Source organism: Hypanus sabinus, chromosome 12 (assembly GCF_030144855.1).
Source record: "Hypanus sabinus isolate sHypSab1 chromosome 12, sHypSab1.hap1, whole genome shotgun sequence".
NCBI classification, from domain to species: domain Eukaryota; kingdom Metazoa; phylum Chordata; class Chondrichthyes; order Myliobatiformes; family Dasyatidae; genus Hypanus; species Hypanus sabinus.
This window is the reverse complement of record NC_082717.1, coordinates 16,172,497-16,192,295: the sequence shown is the minus strand read 5'-3', so window position 1 is coordinate 16,192,295 and position 19,799 is coordinate 16,172,497. Positions and strand designations below refer to the sequence as shown.

The 19,799-nt window shown below is 40.5% G+C and overlaps 1 protein-coding gene across 4 annotated transcripts in view; it reads left to right on the top strand.

Annotated features, from left to right (window-relative positions):
• sdccag8 (SHH signaling and ciliogenesis regulator sdccag8) overlaps positions 1-19,499 on the top strand; it is a 415,457-nt gene extending 395,958 nt beyond the window's left edge. For all 4 annotated transcript variants that reach the window (XM_059985604.1, XM_059985603.1, XM_059985605.1 and 1 more), the window contains 2 exons: positions 2,186-2,330; positions 18,638-19,499. In XM_059985604.1, coding sequence (XP_059841587.1) covers positions 2,186-2,330; positions 18,638-18,655 — 163 coding nt within the window. In that variant the 3' untranslated portion in view covers positions 18,656-19,499. The remainder of the gene's footprint in view (positions 1-2,185; positions 2,331-18,637) is intronic.
• The last annotated feature ends 300 nt before the right edge of the window (positions 19,500-19,799 follow it).

Sequence of the window (19,799 nt, the reverse complement as noted above, 5' to 3'; positions counted from 1 at the left end):
ATTTCCATCTTTCATCTTATCTCCTTACCTACCCATCACCTCCCTCTGATGTTCCTCCCCTTTTCTTTTTTTTACCCCCATGGCATTCTGTCCTCCCCTATTAGATTCCCCCTTCTCCAGCCCTGTATCTCTTTCACCAATCAACTTCCGAGTTCTTTACTTCACCCCTCCCCCACCCAATTTCACCTATCACCTACCACCTTGTACTTCTTCCTCTCCTCCCCCCACCTTACTCCGAGTCTTCATCTTTTTTTCTTCAGTCATGTTGAAGGGCCTCAGCCCGAAACGTCAACTGTATTCTTTTTAATATATGCTGCTGAGTTCCTCACACACGTTTTATGTGTGTTGCTTGGATTTCCAGCATCTGCAGACTTTCTCTTGTTTGTGATTAAACAGTTTAATTCCACTTTGACACTACACCAGGTTCGGGAACAAATATTCCTTAAATCATTAGGCTCCTGAACCAGTGTGGATAACTTCACTCACTGCATCATTGAACTGATCACTGAGTAATAGTAATCTAAAAGTAATTGATGATGGTTAATATATACATTACTTTGATTATAAATTTCCTTTGAACTTTGAAATATTCTTTACCATTGCTAATTGAATAGATATAAACAGATCAGTGGAACATATTTTCCAAGGATATTTGCAGATTCAATCCCCACTATTATCAGTGCCACACATGCCCAATGTATGGTGGGTGCACTCATGTGGCAGCCATGCTGAACTGTTGCATTTAATACTTTTTCTCCCCCTTTATTTATAGGCTAGTGCCATGAGTTTTGTTTGTAGCATACTTCACGGAGGAGGGCAAAATCAAATGATGCATTTGCTCTTAATAGTTGCAACAGATTGTTAAAAAGGAACTTGCATTATAGAAAGATCATTTAAAGCCATAGCACCAGGATATAAAGGTAGAAGGAGCATTGACTGAGATGTCTCAAATTTTAGAAAGTTTTTAGCTCAATGGTCTACTTCCAGGGACCCACAAATATTTTGGATATGATTATAGATTCAATTTCATCTGCAAGTCACACAACGCAGTATCAGACCCCTTCAACCATGTTATGTTTGTTCTTAATAAAGATAAACGGTGTGGATTTACACTAGATCATTTTATTATTGACCTGCCGGTCAACCTGAGCATGTGCTACCTGCAACTGAACTGCCCACTGGGAACTTAAATTCTTTATTATGTACACATGATAACACATCTTCCCCCTTTAAAGAAGAAGAAACAATACCATGTCCTTATAAACCTACAAAGAACAATGATCCTTTCCAACAAAGATATCAACATTCTCTAGCTGGTCCCTTTTCTTTTTTTCAACTTCAATTGTAATGAGTAACTACAGTCCCCTACCCACTCATCAACTCTCAATCATTCTCTGAGGTGGTTTAATTATCCTCTTTGGTCTGCTTTAATTTTGTGTGTTAATATTTGTGTTGTTCTGAGAACTCTGATCAACATGTTCATTTTTTTTACATCAGCTGGCCCTTTTGGTGTACTGATGGGTGACACATCACAGCTATGGATTGGAGCTTGTGGTCATAGATCCATACAGTTCCTTCCCTGAGGTGTCGCTTGCGCCATCTGAATCGCAAAGGAACATGGAGCTGCTTCCTCTTGCACGTATCCTTGCATGGACCATGTGCCAGAATCATGATCTCGGATTCGCACTTAATCTCCAGGCTTTAGGACTAGTTCTACCAAGATTAATATCTAAGCTATTTCTATATCCCTCAAAAAAACAGGGACCTCTTGGTTATTGGTAGGAGACTATGGCATAAAAAAAGGTTGGGAACCCCTGCTCTAAACCTATCCTATCCACATATTTTTAAAATGTTGTTAATGCACCTGACTCAACCATTTCACCTGGCAGCTCATTCCATGCACATAATCTGGGTGAAATGGTTACCTCTCAAAGTTCCTCTTAAATCTCTCCACTCTCACCCTAAACCTCTTATTTTTCATTTCGTGGGAAAAAGACTGAGTGTACTCACCTGATCCATGCCCAAAATGGTTTTATACTCTTCTACAAGATCACATCTCATTCTCCACCACTCCAACTGAGTCAAAAAGACTTAAAACAGAGACCAAGTTTAACACCAGTTTACATTACACCAGATGATATTCGGAATACATTCTGAAACATTTCTGGCTGTTTTCTCTTTACAGGCTCCAACAGTTGGACCAGCACAGTCAGGCCAGTGCACAGCAAGTGATGGAACTACTGCAGAAGCAGAACGAGCTGATGAGGGAAAGACAGACCCTACTGGAAAAGTTACAGAGCCTGCAGTCGTCAGGAAATGTCACAGACAAAGTAGTATTCTTCTGTTACCTATTTCACATTAACCTAAGGTCACTGTAGTAAACAGATGGTATCAGTCACAGTATTCCAATTAAGGTGCAAGACAGCAGTCTCTTGTACCTTTCTTACTAAGAGGTTAATCCAAGTGGAGGAAAGTTGAGTGGAAATGACATTTTATTTAGAGTCATAGAGCACTACAGCACAGAACCAATCCCTTCAGCCCAATCTTTCCAAGCCAATTTCAAAGAATTATGGGTCTGTATTCCACATCCCTCTGTTTTATCGCACTCCTCAGTGTCCTACTGTCCACTGTGTATGTCCTAACCTGGTTAGTCCTCCCAAAGTACAACACTTCACACTTGTCTGCATTAAATTCCAAGATCCATTTTTCCAGCTGGTCAAGATCTCACTCCAAGCTTTGATAGACTTTTGTTCAATATTTTGTACTTTTAAAAGTATCTGTAAAATTAATGGTTTAAATGGTTGTGTCGGGTCTGGAAATTTAAGTGTGCCTGGGAGGTGTGCCACCATGGGGCAGCCACCACTTTGGTTGATGGCCAGGCATGGTAGTAAATCAGGTGCAGGCATGTGGGCATCAGAGTTTAGCACATTGGTGGGGGAGGGGGGGCTTGGGCACTGGGAATATCTGCAGTCTGGCTGGTAGTCAATGTGGAGACTGCAGACCTGGCACAACATTTTGGTAAAAGTTCAAGCTGTTGAGGGGGTCAGTGGGGAACATATAGGAGAAGGAGAACTGTGGCTGCGGGTTGTGCACTAGAGAAAAATGTGGCACCATTGGGATGGAACAGGACCCAAAAATGTAAATTCAAAAAAATGAAAACTTAAAAAAATCTGCAATTGTTGGAAATCTGAATTGTAAGTAGAAACACTCAGGTCAAGCAGCAACTGTGGTAAGAGAAACTGAGTTAATGTTTCAAATTGATGACCCTCTGTCACTACTTACCCTAGGATCACAAGGGTGATTTGTAGCAAAAATGCCCAGCTGAATATTTGAAAAGCTACAAAATGATCCAGAAGTTGACATTATTATGCTACATTCCAGAAAAAAATCAATTTTCAGTTACATAGTGCCAAAGGAAACAGCTTGATGCAATTACATTTCTAGGCAACAGACTGTGTATTCTTTTACAATAGGCTCCTACTCTCAATCTACTCAGTGCAAAGATCTGCAGTGACATTATCTATTTGCTTGTACTCCTCACCTGCTCTCCATAACACTCTCCTCAATGGCGTTAGTCTTGATCTTGTCTATTTCACATCCCTTTCTCTCTCCTTCCATCTCCTACACCAGGGCTGATTCCTCAACAGACTTGGTTTAGTCTCGGTCACTTTGGGATGAGCCTGATCATCCCCAACTGCCCCACAAATAAATAAAGTTAAAAACAGAGGCTAATTCTATAGAAATTATTTCATTGAGAAGTTTTCTGGGCTTATCACATCCACAAAACTATGGAATGTTATGCCTGGTAAAGATCAACACCTTGCCTGTTTACTTTGGTACTTGGAGGTGGTACTGGAAGAGTCATAGAACATAAAACAGAATGGCCCTTCAGCCCACGATGTTGTACCAACCGATATAAACCCACTCCATAATCAGTCTATCCCTTCCTTCCCACATAGTCCATAACCCGTCATTTATCTTTCAATCATATGCCTATCTAAGAGTCTCCTAAATGTCTCCAATATATCAGCCTATAGCAATAAACCCAACAGTGTGTTCCAGGTACTTACCACTTAGTGTTTTTAAAAAACCTACCTCTGACATCCCCACTAGACTTTCCTCCAATCACTTCAAATGTACATCCTCTCTATTAGCCATTGCAGCCCTGGGAAAAAAAGGTACTGTCTGCATCTAATCTTGTACACTGCTATCAAGTCACCCCTCATCCTCGTTCACTCCAAAGAGAGAAAAGCCTTAGAAAAGCCATAACCTTTTCTGATGAGATATACTGTCTAGATTAGACAGCATCTTGAGAGAAGTTCTTTAATATGTCCCCCTCTACAGTAGCTGGTCTCTGTTTGCCTATTCTTCTTCCATTCCTCCAAGCACAACAGTGATGACACCTTTTGCACGCAACTATACAAGCTCAATAAAATCGGTGGCCCGGCCCGCTTTTAAAAGAGTAAGGAAAACTTCCAGAATTGTGACATTTTGAGGCCTTGACAAGCTTTCTGAGCAAACCTCCCAGCATGGTTCAACATTTCTTCTCAAACTTCCAAAAGCCCTTTATCCTCATCTATGACTTATTTACCCCCAGTCACGTAGTCGCTTTTGGAAGAGGATAATAAAGCAAGCACCAAAATGCATGGCATCAATACACATTTAAAACCAAGGTTCCCCAAACTGTTAGCCTTGCCTTTTATTCTAATAGGAACATGCAAACTCTGTACTCTCAAAATTTCAATTTTGAAGGGCACCCATTTACCAAGCACACCATTGCCAGAAAACAACCTATACCAATCCACACCTGACAGATCCTTTCTGATGCCATCATTAATGACCTTCTGGGTAGTCATTCCTTAGAGTAGGGTCCAATCACTTTACAAAAATGATACCATGCTAGTTGTGGCAGAATTGCCCTTTCAACCTGTGATCTCACCTTGATCTTCTTGAGTTCTCTTTTACCGTGTAATGACTTGGGTGTCATCCTTTACTGAGAAGTTCAAAGTGAGATTGAAAGATGACAGTGCAGCCCAATCACCCAGACTCCGTAAGTTCCTGATGAATGTACTGAAAAGCAAGAGGTGCTCCTACGGTTAGGAAGATCTTCACAATCAAACTGTCAATCAAAGTGATGGGTAAAGTCACAAAGCTCTGATTTCCTCATCCAGTTTTTAATAACTGTGGGACAAAGCAACTCTGCCATTGAGGGCAATTTCTACTTTTCCCAGTGGAATGACAATAAAGCTGAATCTTGACATTTGTAACACTTGTTAAATATTCCACATAAACAGAGGTCACACATTTCCTCTGAAGTCTGTGAATTTATTCTCTCTCGCCCAGCGTCTACTCTCAGCTGCCACTAGACCACTTCTTCACTTGATCAAGAAATGACATTGCCACATATTTCCATCAAACTGTAGAACGGACAGAATCCTTACAGTTGAAATAAAACAGACCCCTGATCAAATGCAGCTGCTTTTGGGGAAATCCTCAGAATGACACCAGAGGATGGTCTCCTGTTCTCTTGACACAGCTGCATACATACATTGCAGTACCAGGCAATCTGCCAGCACAGTGACTGGCCGCCAGCCTTCAGCTGAGTTCCATATTTCATACACACATGACTGAAGGAACAATATAAACTCATCCTGGTTTAATATTAGAAGTCCAGGTGTCACATTAAATTCACCCTTGTGAAACTAAACGAAGTCTATTGATGTTACTTGTTTTACTTTGAATTGTTGAATTAGTATCATCTTTATTTAGAAGCAAGTTTTACTGCCATGTTTGAATATAAGGAACAGGAGCAGGAGAAGGCACCTTGTTCTTCAAACCTGCTTCCCCATTCATTCCCTCACACCTGATCTTCCTCAGCACCTCTTTCCAACACTATCCTCATACCTCTTGATGCCAATAATATCCAGGAATCTATCAATCCCAAAACAATCCTCCAGAGAATTTCAAAGGTTTACCACTCTTTGGGTGAAGAAATATTTTCTTATCTCAATCTTAACTGTTCCTTTATGCTCCGTGTTCTATGTAGAGAGCATAGCTTCAAGGTAAGAGAAGAGAAACTAAATCAAAAACTGAAGGGTAGTTTTTCCCCTCTAACAGAGTGTGGTCAGTATATGGAATGGGCTGCCAGAGGAAGTGGTGAGTTAGTTACAATAACAACACTTGGGTTAGTACATGGATAAGGACATTTAGACAGATACATGCCAAATGTAGCAAATGGGCATCTTGGCCAGCATGGACCAGTTGAGATCGAAGGGCCTGTGTCCATGATCTATAACCCTGTGACCCAAAAATGGCGTACCCTGTAGTCTCAAACTGATCATAGGACAAGTTGCCATCCATCCTGTCAAAGCCTTGTCGGTTTCTCTTTCTGCTAAATTCTAGAGAAGACAGGTCCAGTCAACTAAATCTTTCTTCATACAGCAAACCCACTATCCCTGAACCAGAACAAATACATCCTTACTTAGGCAAGGAGACCAAATTGACACACTATTCCAGGTCAAGTCTCAGCAAGGCCCCATACAATTTAACTAACATTTCTCTAACCATTAACCAAACCCTATCATTATAAAATCGAGCATAGTGCTTTCCTCTTCATCATCTGCTGTACTTTCATGCTGGTCTTCTGTGATTTGCCTACAATGAAATTCTAGCAGCACCAGTAACATTACCCAAGCTTTCTTGCATCTTAGGGTCACATTTGTTCTCCTCGAATCCACAGGACCAACTCCAGATTCTGTAGAGCACTTGAAACAGAACAGAGATTCATTTATATCAAAGAATATCATTCTGAAATTCTTCTTCTCCAGATAGCCACGAAACCAATAAAGCAAATACAGGCAGCACAATCATCGACCCCCCATTCACCCTGCCTACACACAAAGAGACAAAAAAGATCAGGTGAAAACACAGAATACAAAAAAACCATAAGACTGAAAAAAAGTCCGCAGCCTAAGTCCACTGTTACGAACCCCGTAACTGGGTCACTTACCAGCAAAGATAGAGAGGTCCGTTGAAGTCTGATGGTACTATTTTAACAGTATTTATTGATAAAAATACACAAAATAATATCAATGCAAACATACAGATAATATACATCGTCAATACTAAATCTAAAAGCGCGGGTATAATAATAATTAATAAGAAATAGCTGTATCATTGTCTAGGGAATAATGTATTGTCCGATGGAAATATAAAAGTCACTGTTAGTTCATTCAAGCTGCAGTGTTTTGGTTTGAGAGAAAGACGGGTTAAAACTTGCCCAGTCCTTTTATGATGTCAATCCTTCGAGAGGCGTTGGGAGTTGGTTTCCCCATTGTTAGCTAAAAAGCCGTTCTTCCGTGGTAAAAGGCACTGGTTCCGGGGCAAATGGAACCGAACGCACACGGCCTCCCCACCAGCTTCCGCTATTACGGGATTGCTAGCGCTTCTTCTGGTGCGTCTGAGGGGCTGTTCCCACAGACCCTCTTTTACCCTGACTCACAGGGTCTCTGGTGTCAATCAGGTTGAGATGAGGCAATCCCTCCCTCAAACAGCCCACTTTGCCTGAGGGCTTCCACATAGCACAGTATTATAATACACAATTCCGTCTCCAAGAGACAATGGCCGTTTCCCGTAGCTTTATATCGCTGGGGTGGGTCAAGACATTCCGAACGTCTCTCTCTCATTTCCTGGGTCTCCTGACCCAAATCAATAGCGATCCTGCGAATCTCAAAAAGGAGGGGCTGCAGGCATAACACCACATCCAAAATGCAGAAATCCTGGGCAACATTCTCCCTCCCTGTAGCATAGCAATCTCACTAGTGGTGAAAAGGCAGTCTCCCCTCTCCATAGCAGAGCCATCTTACCAGCAATGAAAGGCAGTCTCCCCTCTCCCCCCCTCAACAGATCAGTGATCTCGTCATTTTCTTCAAAACTCTGCTACGTGCAGCATCAAATCCATGATATTAACTACCCTACCCTATCTCTGCTCCTGATAAATTTAGAGCACTTTATAAAGGTGACCAAGTTGCCTTCACTCAAGGGAAAACAAATCCATCCGAATCCAATTTCTCCTTGCAAATCAAGCCCTCCAGTTTGGGCCACATTCTTGTGCATCCTTCTAAAGCATGGTGGCCGGAAATGCACACAATACTCCAAGTGTGGCCTAACCAACATCTGTATAACTGCAACATGATATCCCAACTCCCATTCTCAATGGCTCAGCTGATAAAGGCAGGAATACCATATGCCTCTTCACTACTCTGTCTATATGTGGCGTTACTATCATGGAACTGTGTACTTGTACCCTGAGGTCCTCACTGTGTATGTCCTATATTAGGTTAAGTTCCAAAAATACATTTCTTTGCACTCGAGTTCTGATGCAGGGTCTCAACCTGAAATATTGACTATCCCTTTGCCTCTACAGATATTGTGTGACCTGCTGAGTTCCTGTGACAATTTGTTTTTAGCTCTAGATCCCAGCATGTGCAGCTTCTCATGACTCACTGTGCACGTGTCTGAGTTAAATTCTGTCACTTTCCTACTTTATCCTTAAACAATTTCCTTCACTGTTCACTATACCGGCAACCTCCACATTACAAGGGTTGCATTCATAGAAAACAGTCTATATCATGATTTTCCTTCATAGAAAGTCATTTTCCATCTTGGGAACCCATTTCATCTATGTGTGTGTGTCAAAAGACACAAGTTAAAATAAAATTGTGTTCATTTATTTGATTTATCTAATTTTTATTTCTTCCCCCCACAAATAAGTTTTGTGAGAATGAACTTTATTCCATATCTCAAATGTCTGGGTTGTAATTAGGGTGAAATCGCATAACCCAAACAGCCAGAACACAAGGTTCACCTGTATCACCAATTTTGGTGCCATCTGTAAGCTTACCAATGACACCACTTTCACCCTCCAAATTGTTAATATACAGTATATGGTGAATAAAAGAGAACCCAGCATGGATCCCTGCTACAGGTCTCCAAACTGAAAGTTAACCCTCTGCTATGACCCTTTGCCTCCTACCATCATTTCACAGACTCAACTCTGGTTCCCATATATTCTACTTTTCTGAACTGGTCTAGCATATAGGACCTTGTCAAAGTCCTTGCTAAAGTCCACGCAGACAATGTTGACCTATCTGCCTTTGTCAATCCTTTAGGTCAAGGGTTCCCAACCTTTTTTATATACCATAGATGCCTACCATTAACCAAGAGATCCGTGCATTGCAGGTTGGGAATCCCTGCTTTAGGTCACCTCCTCAAAAAACCCATTCAAATTTGTGATACATGATTTTCCACCAGCAAAACTATACCGAATACCACCAAAAGTGCAATAAACAATCTTCTCACCACAGCAATGAAAGCCCCTGGATTAATATAAACTGCTTTAATATAATTTGGTGACCAAGACAGTAAATTTAAAAGGGGAACTGTGAATGCACTTAAGAATTAACAAATTTTGCATAAGTATAAAAGTAATTGTGAGTTCAAAAATTTGGGCTTGCAGTTAACTTGTGTAAAAATATGAATAATAATGAAATCGATAATGGAAAAAACAACGGTCCATCATCGTCTATGCACTGTTTGGACTAGACAAGACTGACTTAATAAGGATTTTTCTCCCTGGTGGAAGAGTTTGAAACTAGAAAGCACACTCCAAGTGTAAGAGATCAGCTCCTTATAATGGAAATGGAAATTCTTCCCTTATGAATTTGTGTACCCCAGAAGATTATGGATGTTAATTTTCACTAATATCAAACAAGTAAGCATAGAATTATACAGCTCAGAAACAGGCCCTTCAGCCCATCTGATCTATACTGTCCAGGCTGTCCCATCCTCACTTACCAGTATTTGACCATAACCACCCAAATCCTTCCTATGTACGTGTTCAACTGTCTTTGAAAAGTTGTTATTATTCTTGCTTCACCTACCTGCTCTGACAACGCATTCCATATTGATGGCATCCATTATTCAAAATTTACCATTCAAGCTCCTATTAAATCTGTTCCCTCTCATCCTAAATCTATGCCCTCCAATTCTTAATTCCCCTACTCTGGGGGAAAAAGCTTTCACTCCATCTGTGCCCCTCATGAGTTTATACACCTCTATTAGATCACCTCTCAGTCTCCTATACTCCAGGCAATAAGGTCCTAGCCTGTCCAATATCTCCTATAAATCAGTCTCTCAAGTCCTGCTAAATTCCTTTCAAATATCTTGTGTAACACAAGAGATTCTGTAAATGCTGGAAATCTTGAGCAACACACAAAATGCTTGAGGAACTCAGCAAGTCAGGCAGCATGTATTGAAGGGAATAAACAGTCGATGTTTTGGGCTACCTTCATCAGGACTAGTAGGGAGGGGAGCAGAAACCAGAACAAGGTGGGGGTAGTGAAGTACAGGTGATAGGCGAGACCAGGTGAGGGGGAAAGTGGGTAGGTAAGGGAGAGGGATGAAATAATCTGGGAGATGCTAAGTGGAAGAGGTAAAAGGCTGAAGAAGAATCTGATAGGAAAGGACAGTGGAAGGTGGACGAGAACCAGAGGAAGCTGATCAGCAGGTGAGAAGAAGAGAAAGGGTGTGAGGTTAAACAGTATGGGAATGGAAAAGAGAGAGAGATGGGAAGAGAAATTACTAGAAGTCAGAGAAATAGATGTTCATGCATCAAGGGTTAGAGGCTGTCCAGATATATGAGGTGTTGTTTCTCCAATGCAGGGGTTCCCAGCCTCGGCTCCACGGACCCCTCTTGTTTATGGCACAAAAAAGTTTGGGGACCCCTGCTCCAAGCTTCATCATGGCAGTAGAGGCGGCTATGGGTCAACACATCAAGTTGGGAATGGGAAGCTGAATTGAAATGGATAGTCACCAGCTGATCCTGTCTTTTGTGGAGCAAAAGTGCTCAGCAAGTGGTCTCCCAATCTGCATCAGGTCTCACTGGTGTAGAGGAGGCCACAGCGGGAGCACAGTATATAATAGATGACCACAATGAACTTGTAGGTGAAGCACTGCTTTACCTGGAAAGACTTTTTGAAGCCAGTGAAGAATATTTTCTGTATCTTTCCCAGTTTAATTGCATCTTTCCTATAGCAGTGCAGCCAAAGTTCACAATACTTTGCTAGTGTGTACAGACACACCATAACCTCACAACTTTTATACTCAGTACTCTGACTTTTGGTCTGTGTGACAAAAGCTTTTTTTTTACTACCAAGATAATCCTATTCACCAACATTTGCGTCAAAACCAAATGTTGGTGATGCCACTTTCAGGGAACCAAAATTCTTGTACTCCAAAGTCCCTCTGTTGTGCAACACTCCCCAGGACCCTGTTGTTCACTGTGTAAGTCCTACCCGGATTTGGCTTTTCAAGATGCAACACCTCACATTTATGAGAATTAAACTCCTCTTGTCATTCCTCAACAGATCAAGACCCTCCTGTAATTTTTGATAATCTTCTTCACTGTCCACTATACCATTTGTTTTAGTGTTGTTTTCAAACTTACTAACCTTGCCTAGTTCATTCTTATCCAAATTGTTGATATAGATGACAAGCAATGAGTCTAGCACCAACCCCTGAGGCAAACCATTAGCCACAGGCCTCCAGTGCATATTATATTTGTTTTTTAACACTGGAATTGATTTTCCTCTGCTTATTTCATATTTTGATAGTTGCATGTTTGAAAGGCCAGAGAGAGAACAACATTCAGTTATCACTGGTGTACACTCTCGGCTCATTTGAAAATCACTTAATACCAATCTTGGAAAATGTTAGTGCTTTTAAAGTCAGCTTTGAATTATCAGGAGTCATGTGTGTTGTAAATTGCTTACTGGGAATTCTCTCAAGGTGTCGTTATGCTCAATGTGTTTAGTGAGATGGAACTGTGAAGGTCAGAATGTGGGGTGTTCCTGTGGAAAAGATATTAACACTAAGGTACATATGGAAATCTGCTCTTGTGACTATAGTAGCTCTCTAGTCAAAAACATTACCCTGATGTATCCCAAAAGTGACCTAAAATGGAATTGCTATTTAGATATTTCAAAACAGTTAACAGGAAAAATAGGACATAACTGGAAGAGCCTGTTATTTTTCTGTTACCGCCTGTTCCATTCAGACTGACAGCTGGGAACAGTGGCATCTTTTTTCATAAAATAGGGCAAAGAAAATGTGATTTTGAGACCTTTTTCTCCTTCATTTCTCTCCCTCTCTCTCTCACTAATCAAAGAAGAATCCAAACTGATGAATTGAAACCAGAAATTTTCAGCCAGTCTGTATTCAAATGAGAAAAGATGAGTTAATGCTGTCATAATTCTCAACATTCTTTTTAAACATACTATTTAAAACTCCTCAAATATCTTTTCCTTAAAAGTCCTGTCTATGTAGAGAACAAATTCTCACTTTTATTCTAAAATGGGTTTAATAAGACAGAGATTGTATAAAGACTGAATTCTATGAAATCAATCTTTGCTGTGGCAACACTTTTACATGTCATCTTGGCTTGTTTTGCAAATAGGTTATTGCTTCTAATCACAAAATTCCTGATGTCTTAAAGTTTTGGGTGTTAATGTGAACCACAGCCTCAGGATCCTGCCATTATCCTCTGAATTTTGTGTATTCTCTCCACGTGGAAATATAGAAAACCTACCACACAATACAGGCCCTTTGGCCCACAATGCTGTGCCAAACATGGACTTACCTTAGGGTTACCCATAGCCCTCTATTTTTCTAAGCTCCATGTACCTATCCAGGAGTCTCTTAAAAGACCCTATTGTATCTGCCTCCACCACCACCACCAGCCCATTCCACACACTCATCACTCTCTGCGTAAAAAACTTACCCCTGACACATCCTCTCTACCTACTTCCAAGCACCTTAAATCTGTGCCCTCCCGTGTTAGTCATTTCAGACCAGGGAAAAGGCCTCTAATTATCAACACGATCAATGCCTCTCATACACCTCAATCAGGTAACTTCTCATCCTCTGTCGCTCCAAGGAGAAAAGGCCAAGATCACTCAACCTATTCTCATAAGGCATGCTCACCAATCCAGGCAACATCCTTGTAAATCTCCTCTGCACCCTTTCTATAGTTTCCACATCCTTCCTGTAGTGAGGTAACCAGAACTGAGCACAGTACTCCAAGTGGGGTCTGACCAGGGTCCTTTGTAGCTGTAAAATTACCTCTCAGCTCTTAAACTCTCAATCCCACGGTTGATGAAGGCCAATGCACAGTATGCCTTCTTAACTACAGAGTCAACATGCGCAGCAGCTCTGAGTGTCCTATGGACTCAGACTCCAAGATCTCGCTGATCCTCCACACTGCCAAGTCTTACCATTAATACTATATTCTGCCATCATATTTGACCCACCAAAATGAACCACTTCACACTTATCTGGGTTGAACTCCAGATGCCACTCAGTCCAGTTTTGCATCTTATCAATGCCCCGCTGTAACCTCTGACAGCCTTCCACACTATCCACAACACCCCCAACCTTCGTGTCATCAGAAAATTTACTAACCCGTCCCTCCATTTCCTCATCCAGCCAGGTCATTTATAAAAATCACAAAGAGAACGGGTGCCAGAACAGATCCCTGAGGCACTCCACTGATCACTGACCTCCATGCAGAATATTACCCATCTTCAACCACCCTTTGCCTTCTGTGGGCAAGCCAGTTCTGGATCCATAAAGAAAGCTCCCCTTGGATCCCATGCCTCCTTACTTTCTCTAAAAGACTTGCATGGGGTACCTTGTCAAATGCCTTGCTGAAATCCATAAACACTACATCTACTTCTCTACCTTCATCAACATGTTCAGTCACATCCTCAAAAAATTCAATCAGTCTCGTAAGGTACAACCTGCCTTAGACAAAGCCATACTGACTATTCTTAATCATGTTATGCCTCTCCAAATGTTCATAAATCCTGCCTCTCAGGATCTTTTCCATCAACTTACCAACCACTGAAGTAAGACTCACTGGTCTATAATTTCCTGGGCTATCTCTACTCCCTTTCTTGAATAAGGGAACAGCATCTGCAACCCTCCAATCCACCGGAACTTCCCCCATCCCCATTGATGATACAAAGATCAATGCCAGAGGCTCCTCCCTCATCTCCCACATTAGTCTGGGGTATATCTCATCCAGTCCTAGAGACTTATCCAATTTCCATAGTGAATACTGAAGCAAAGTATCCATTAAGTACCTCAGCTATCTCCTCCAGTTCCATACACACTTACCCCCTTGCAAACTTGATTGATCCTATTCTCTCATATCTTATCCTCTTGCTCTTCACATAATTGTAGAATGTCTTGGGGTTTTCTTTAATCCTGCTTGCTAAGGCCTTCTCATGGCCTCTTCTGGCTCTCCAAATATCATTCTTAAGTTCCTTCCTGTTAGCCTTATAATCTTCTAGATCTCTATCATTACCTAGTTTTTTGAACGTTTCGTGAGCAAGACGTCTATTATCCTCATGTGTGAAGCCACAATCAGTTCATATTGACAAGTACAGTAATGCAGGTTTGACTCTCCTGACTAAATTACTATACACCCATGTTTGCTGTTTCTCCTGTGCATTCTCTTGCCTCGCGACCCTAAGTTCTGAGCTACAAACCTTCAAAGGAATGTTATCACCCCATTTCCAGTGATGAGTGGTGGACACCAAAGATTCCTACGCTCGCAGTTGACCACCCATTTACTAACACAAGAGATTCTGTAGGTGCTGGAAAGCCAAAAGCAACATGGACAAAATGCTGGAGGAACTGAGTAAGTCAGGTAGCATCCATGGGAAAGAAGAGTTGATCTTTCAGGCTGAGACCTTTCAGTCAGACTGGAAAGGAAGGAGGAAGATGCCAGAATAAAATGTGGATGAGGGGAGAAGGATGACTAGCTAGGAGATAGATGATGCCAGGTGGGTGGGAAAGGTAAAGCACTGTATATGAAGGAATCTGACTGGAGAAGAGACTGGACCATGGGAGGAGGGGGGCACTAGGTGGAGATGATAGGCAGGTGAAAAGAGATAAAAGAGAAGAGTAGGGAATAGGAGAAGAGAGGAGGGGGAGGGATTTTCCTTACCAGGGGAAAGTGATATTCATGCCATCAGGTTGAAGGCTATCCAGATGGAAAATAAGGTGTTGCTGCTCCACCCTGAGAGTGGCCTCATCGTGTCCCAAGATGAGGCCATGGACTGGCATGTCGGGACGGGAAAGGAAATCAGAATTTAAATGTTTGGCCAAATGAAAGTTCGCTTTTGGCAGATGGAACTGAGGTACTCAATGAAGTGGTTCTCCAATTTACGATGGATGTCACCAATATAGGGGCCACACTGGGACACCAAATTAAATAGACAACTCCAGCAGATTCACAGCGGAAGTGTTGCCTCACCTGAAAAGACTGTTTGGATCCTGAATGGATGTGAGAGAGAAGGTGAATGGGCAGTTGTAGCACTTTGGCTGCTTGCAGGGGTAACTGCCAGGAGGGAGATTAGTGGGGATGGACAAATGGACAAGGGAATCACAGAGGGAGCAATCTCTGCAGAGAGTGCGGGTAGAGTTAAGGCAGTGGAAAGATAGGAGTGAGCAAGGATGCCTGCGAAATGGAAGAGATGAATTTGAAGGCAGCATCAATAGAGGAAGGAAAGCCCCATTCTTTGAAGGAAAACATCTCTATAATAGTTATATACAAATACAAAAATAATACTGTATTAACTAAAAACAATAGAACTATAAAATACAGCAAAAATAAAAGTTAATTCAAGTTAATTGTGAAATAATTAACTCCATTATTCAATCAGTTCAATTAAGGTGAATATTAAAATAACGTGCATCTAGAGTGATACAATATGGAGAAATCACCGTAGAGACAGTTCTCAGGAACAGAAACCTTACATAACCTGAAGACTGCCTGAATTTGGATGGACACTTAGTAAGTGCTGGTGCACAAAGGCATTGGTGCTGCTGGCTCTTGGTTCAGTCATAAGTCTGATGATAGGTTGGGCTTGGGGGACAACCTGCCTGGAAAGAAATACAAGCAGAAAAGTATAAGTTGGTGTTTTTTTTTAAGTGTTGGCCCTATAGTTGACTGAATGTTCCCTTGCAACAGATGGCACATTTCTGTGAGAGACTCCCTGCTGAATGAGAAGCTGCTTAGACAATTATCCTCAGTCACTGCCAGGTGTATGCTAGGACCTGCAGAAGTAATTGCTAGTATATTGGTGAATGTGGGCATTCTGCCTCTGGTATCTAACAATCCTCCTGCCACACTTTATTTCAGGTTGTATCTTTTAAATCCAATCTAGAATTAATGATTCGTTTTGAAGCACTAAGTTGGTTTGGTTATTTACATGGGGTATCCTGTCATCAGATTCCGTTATCGGGACAGAGAGCACCTATAGTGACCTCTAATTTCAAGAAGTTGTGCTCTGATTCTGTTGATTGTCCACTAAGAGTCATCTGGGATTCATAACATTAGTTTTTATCACTTCAACAGAAACATCATGTGTCTACCTTTGTTAATGTGTTTACAAATGTGAGACGGAAAGAAAAAGAATAAAACAACACAATGAACTAAATGCAAAAAAAAACTAGCACCCAACCTACTGAAAAAGCAAAGATATGGTCTGGCCACAACATTTGCGCAGACAAATGCATAGCATGATCCAAAGATACACTTCATTCATAACATTTAATTGATTACACAACTCAGATTAAGTTGTTATACATTTTCTGTTCAGGAGCGTCTTTAGCCTGACCAGACAATTGAAAGTGTTGTGAATGAGCTGATGATCCCATGTGCAAGGGATTCCCTGCCTGAATTTTGTTCAGTGTCCTCCAGGGACCAAGCCAACAGATGGAAAATATACCCAGTCTTACTAACAGCCTATTAAAGCAGGTTACTGTTCTTCAATAGACTGAAATAAATTGTACCACTCAACTGTAAATTTTAGCCTAGTTTTTTTTTTTGAGGATTTTTGCACATCTGTCAGCTTTCCAGTCATCATCATCTTGTTTTCTTACAGATCAGATTAAATTACCAAGTTGATGAGCTAATTTTGTCAAGAGTTTGCAGTCTTTCTATAGAGGTGCTTCGTGGGAGGGTGAAGGCAAATGCGTCACAGCCTCTTTGTCTTGAACATTATTGACTGAGTTTTCAAAACAAGCATAGAATTTTCCCATGTCATTTGTACAGTTCTCAGATTTAAACTATGGGTCAACCACTTGGCTTTCAGAATGGGATTTTATCAAGAGATGGTTGTGTTTGTGACTGAGATATCAGCTTTATATTAAGCCATTATTTCCAGGTTGTACATAATTATTTCTTTATGTAGTACCAAGTTTAGCGAAGTACTGCAGTACTTCACTCTTAGAACACAAAGAACCATGACAGCATCATTATCTAAAGTGATGTATTGACAGTATGTGACTATATTTCTATATAAATTGTCTGACAGAATTCAAGCTAAATTATAGCATGTGTGTTTAAGATAATATTTCTTTACTAACTGAAAATACAAGTGATAAAGTAGGATTAAATGCTTTTTGCTTCAGCAACTTAAAAAGACTGATGTGGTCATAGTTTCAATAGGTTGATTAATGTAGAGGAATGAAGTCACTACATTATATAATGTTTATTAGGTTTGGGGTTTCACTCTTAAATATATTGTTTAGTGACTGCTTGCCGTGTACAATGTTGTAGACCATGGTTTCAGCATGCACTTTTTAAGGTCCAGCATTGTAGAGAGCAAGAAGTATAATTGTGTAAGATTTGAAGCAAATATTTTAAAGCCAAAAATGTTAATTGTAGTCCTGAGAAATGGCATCAAGACCGAGAAAAGTGTTGGCTGTACTTTCGGCTGTTGGGCATTTACCTGAAATGCAGAGTCATGGGCTTTCTGCGGGTGGTTGTAACAGTGATTTGAAGAGGAAGCATTGATTGAGCCTTGGCTATGGGATATGGACTGCAACACACACACACAGGGATGGAATACAAGACCTGCCAGGTCTTCAGACCACTCTGGTTATATAAATAAACACCTCAGAGTCAGTAAACTCAACACCTTCCAAACCGCAAGTTGAACAACAACTTCATCTCCCACGACACTTTAGACCTTTCTCTTGTCTTGTCAAACCAGTTGACTTACTGTCCAGTTAAAAAAGATTTGGGCTTTACAATAAATGTTGAACCTGCACATCTTAATTTAAGAGGATGGCAATCCTCTTGTTAAAAAGTGCACTTCCTGTTTTGTACAAACTGATGCAAACCAAGCTGCTCACAGAAAATAAAACTGCAAATAAACATGTTCCATTCCTTGAAACAGGAAATTCTACAAAATGTACCTGAAAGGAACTTTGCCACCAATTGATTTCACTGCTTCAAACAACACAATTATGTCACCAATGAAACATTTCCGTTTGCAACAGTTCCTTGTACACTGCTGATTTATTTTAAAGTAAAGATGAAAATCAGCAGTATAACAATCTGTTTTAAGGGAGTAAGTTTGCGTGGGACTAAAATGTGAGGCTTGTTTACTGGAATAGCAAATCTAACCACTGGTGAAATTCTAAGAATCCTGCAGATGTGGGAAGAGGTGCTGGGTTGCTGAAAACTAGACTTAAATTATCCCTTTTCTTTCTCCATTTTTAGCCTCCTGTTCTGTCGTAACACCAAAGAACCTGTGAATATTCAACTTGGATGTCAGTCTGAAACAGAATAAGAATTTTTACTTTATAAAATTCTGTACATATTTTGATACAAAATGTTTTTAACAAAGTTTATGTTCATTTATTTTAACTACATCCTTGCCATGAGGTGAGGAGGGAATAATTTACTATTTACCACCACTGCTTTGAGGATCACGGCAATATTGTCGTGATCCCCATGTACAAGTGTTTTCAGTTGTAAGTTAATAAGTATGCTCTCATTTTGTCACTTTGTTTCAGAGTGTTTCCCAAAGTGATATATACAACCTTGCTAGAAGTCTTGATGCCTCTCTGCCTCATTTTAGCTGACAACAGTATATTTTAAATGGAGTCTGTTTTACTGTGAGCACAGCAGCAAATGTCAGCATTGCAAAGATGACAGCAGAGTTGTACTCACAATACTCACCTTATATCTTTACCAGTTGCGTGACATTTAACCTGGCTTTCATGGACAACCTGATGACCATGAAACTTCACTCTTTTGATTCTGTTCTGGAGATATTTGTGTAAAACCATTCTCCTGTAAGTTATTTCATTTATCTTAATTTATTTCATATTTAATTGAAGCAGTTAATGTGAACCTTCAGATGCTGTCAATTCAAACTGTGCGTAAAGTGATAACTATTTTGATGTTTACATTAAAATTTATTTTCCTACAAGCACAAGGAACGTGTTACATTCCTGTGTAGTGCCTGATGCAAAATGTGTACCAATGTGGAATATTTTAACACGTCTAGTTTTGTGTTTCCAGTGGGAATATGTCTTGTGAAATAGAGCACAATTGAACGATTAAAGAAGTTCTTTTTATTCCATTTTCTTACTATAGTACAGATTTTTCCAAATTATTTTTACTATGTCTGGGTAAGCAAGGATGATATGTAAGTGGAGAAATTCTTTCCAGTGTTGTCGTCTAAACTAGATGCAAAAATTAGCTATAAATGGAACTGCTACCACTCATTTGCTACACTCTTCTCCAGTCACACTATCCTGACTTGAAATATATATTGCTTATCCCTCTTAGTCACTGTATCAAAATCCTGGAAACCCAGTGCAAAGCCTTATGGGAGTACCTACATGAGAAGGACTTCAACCGTGTAAGAGAATGA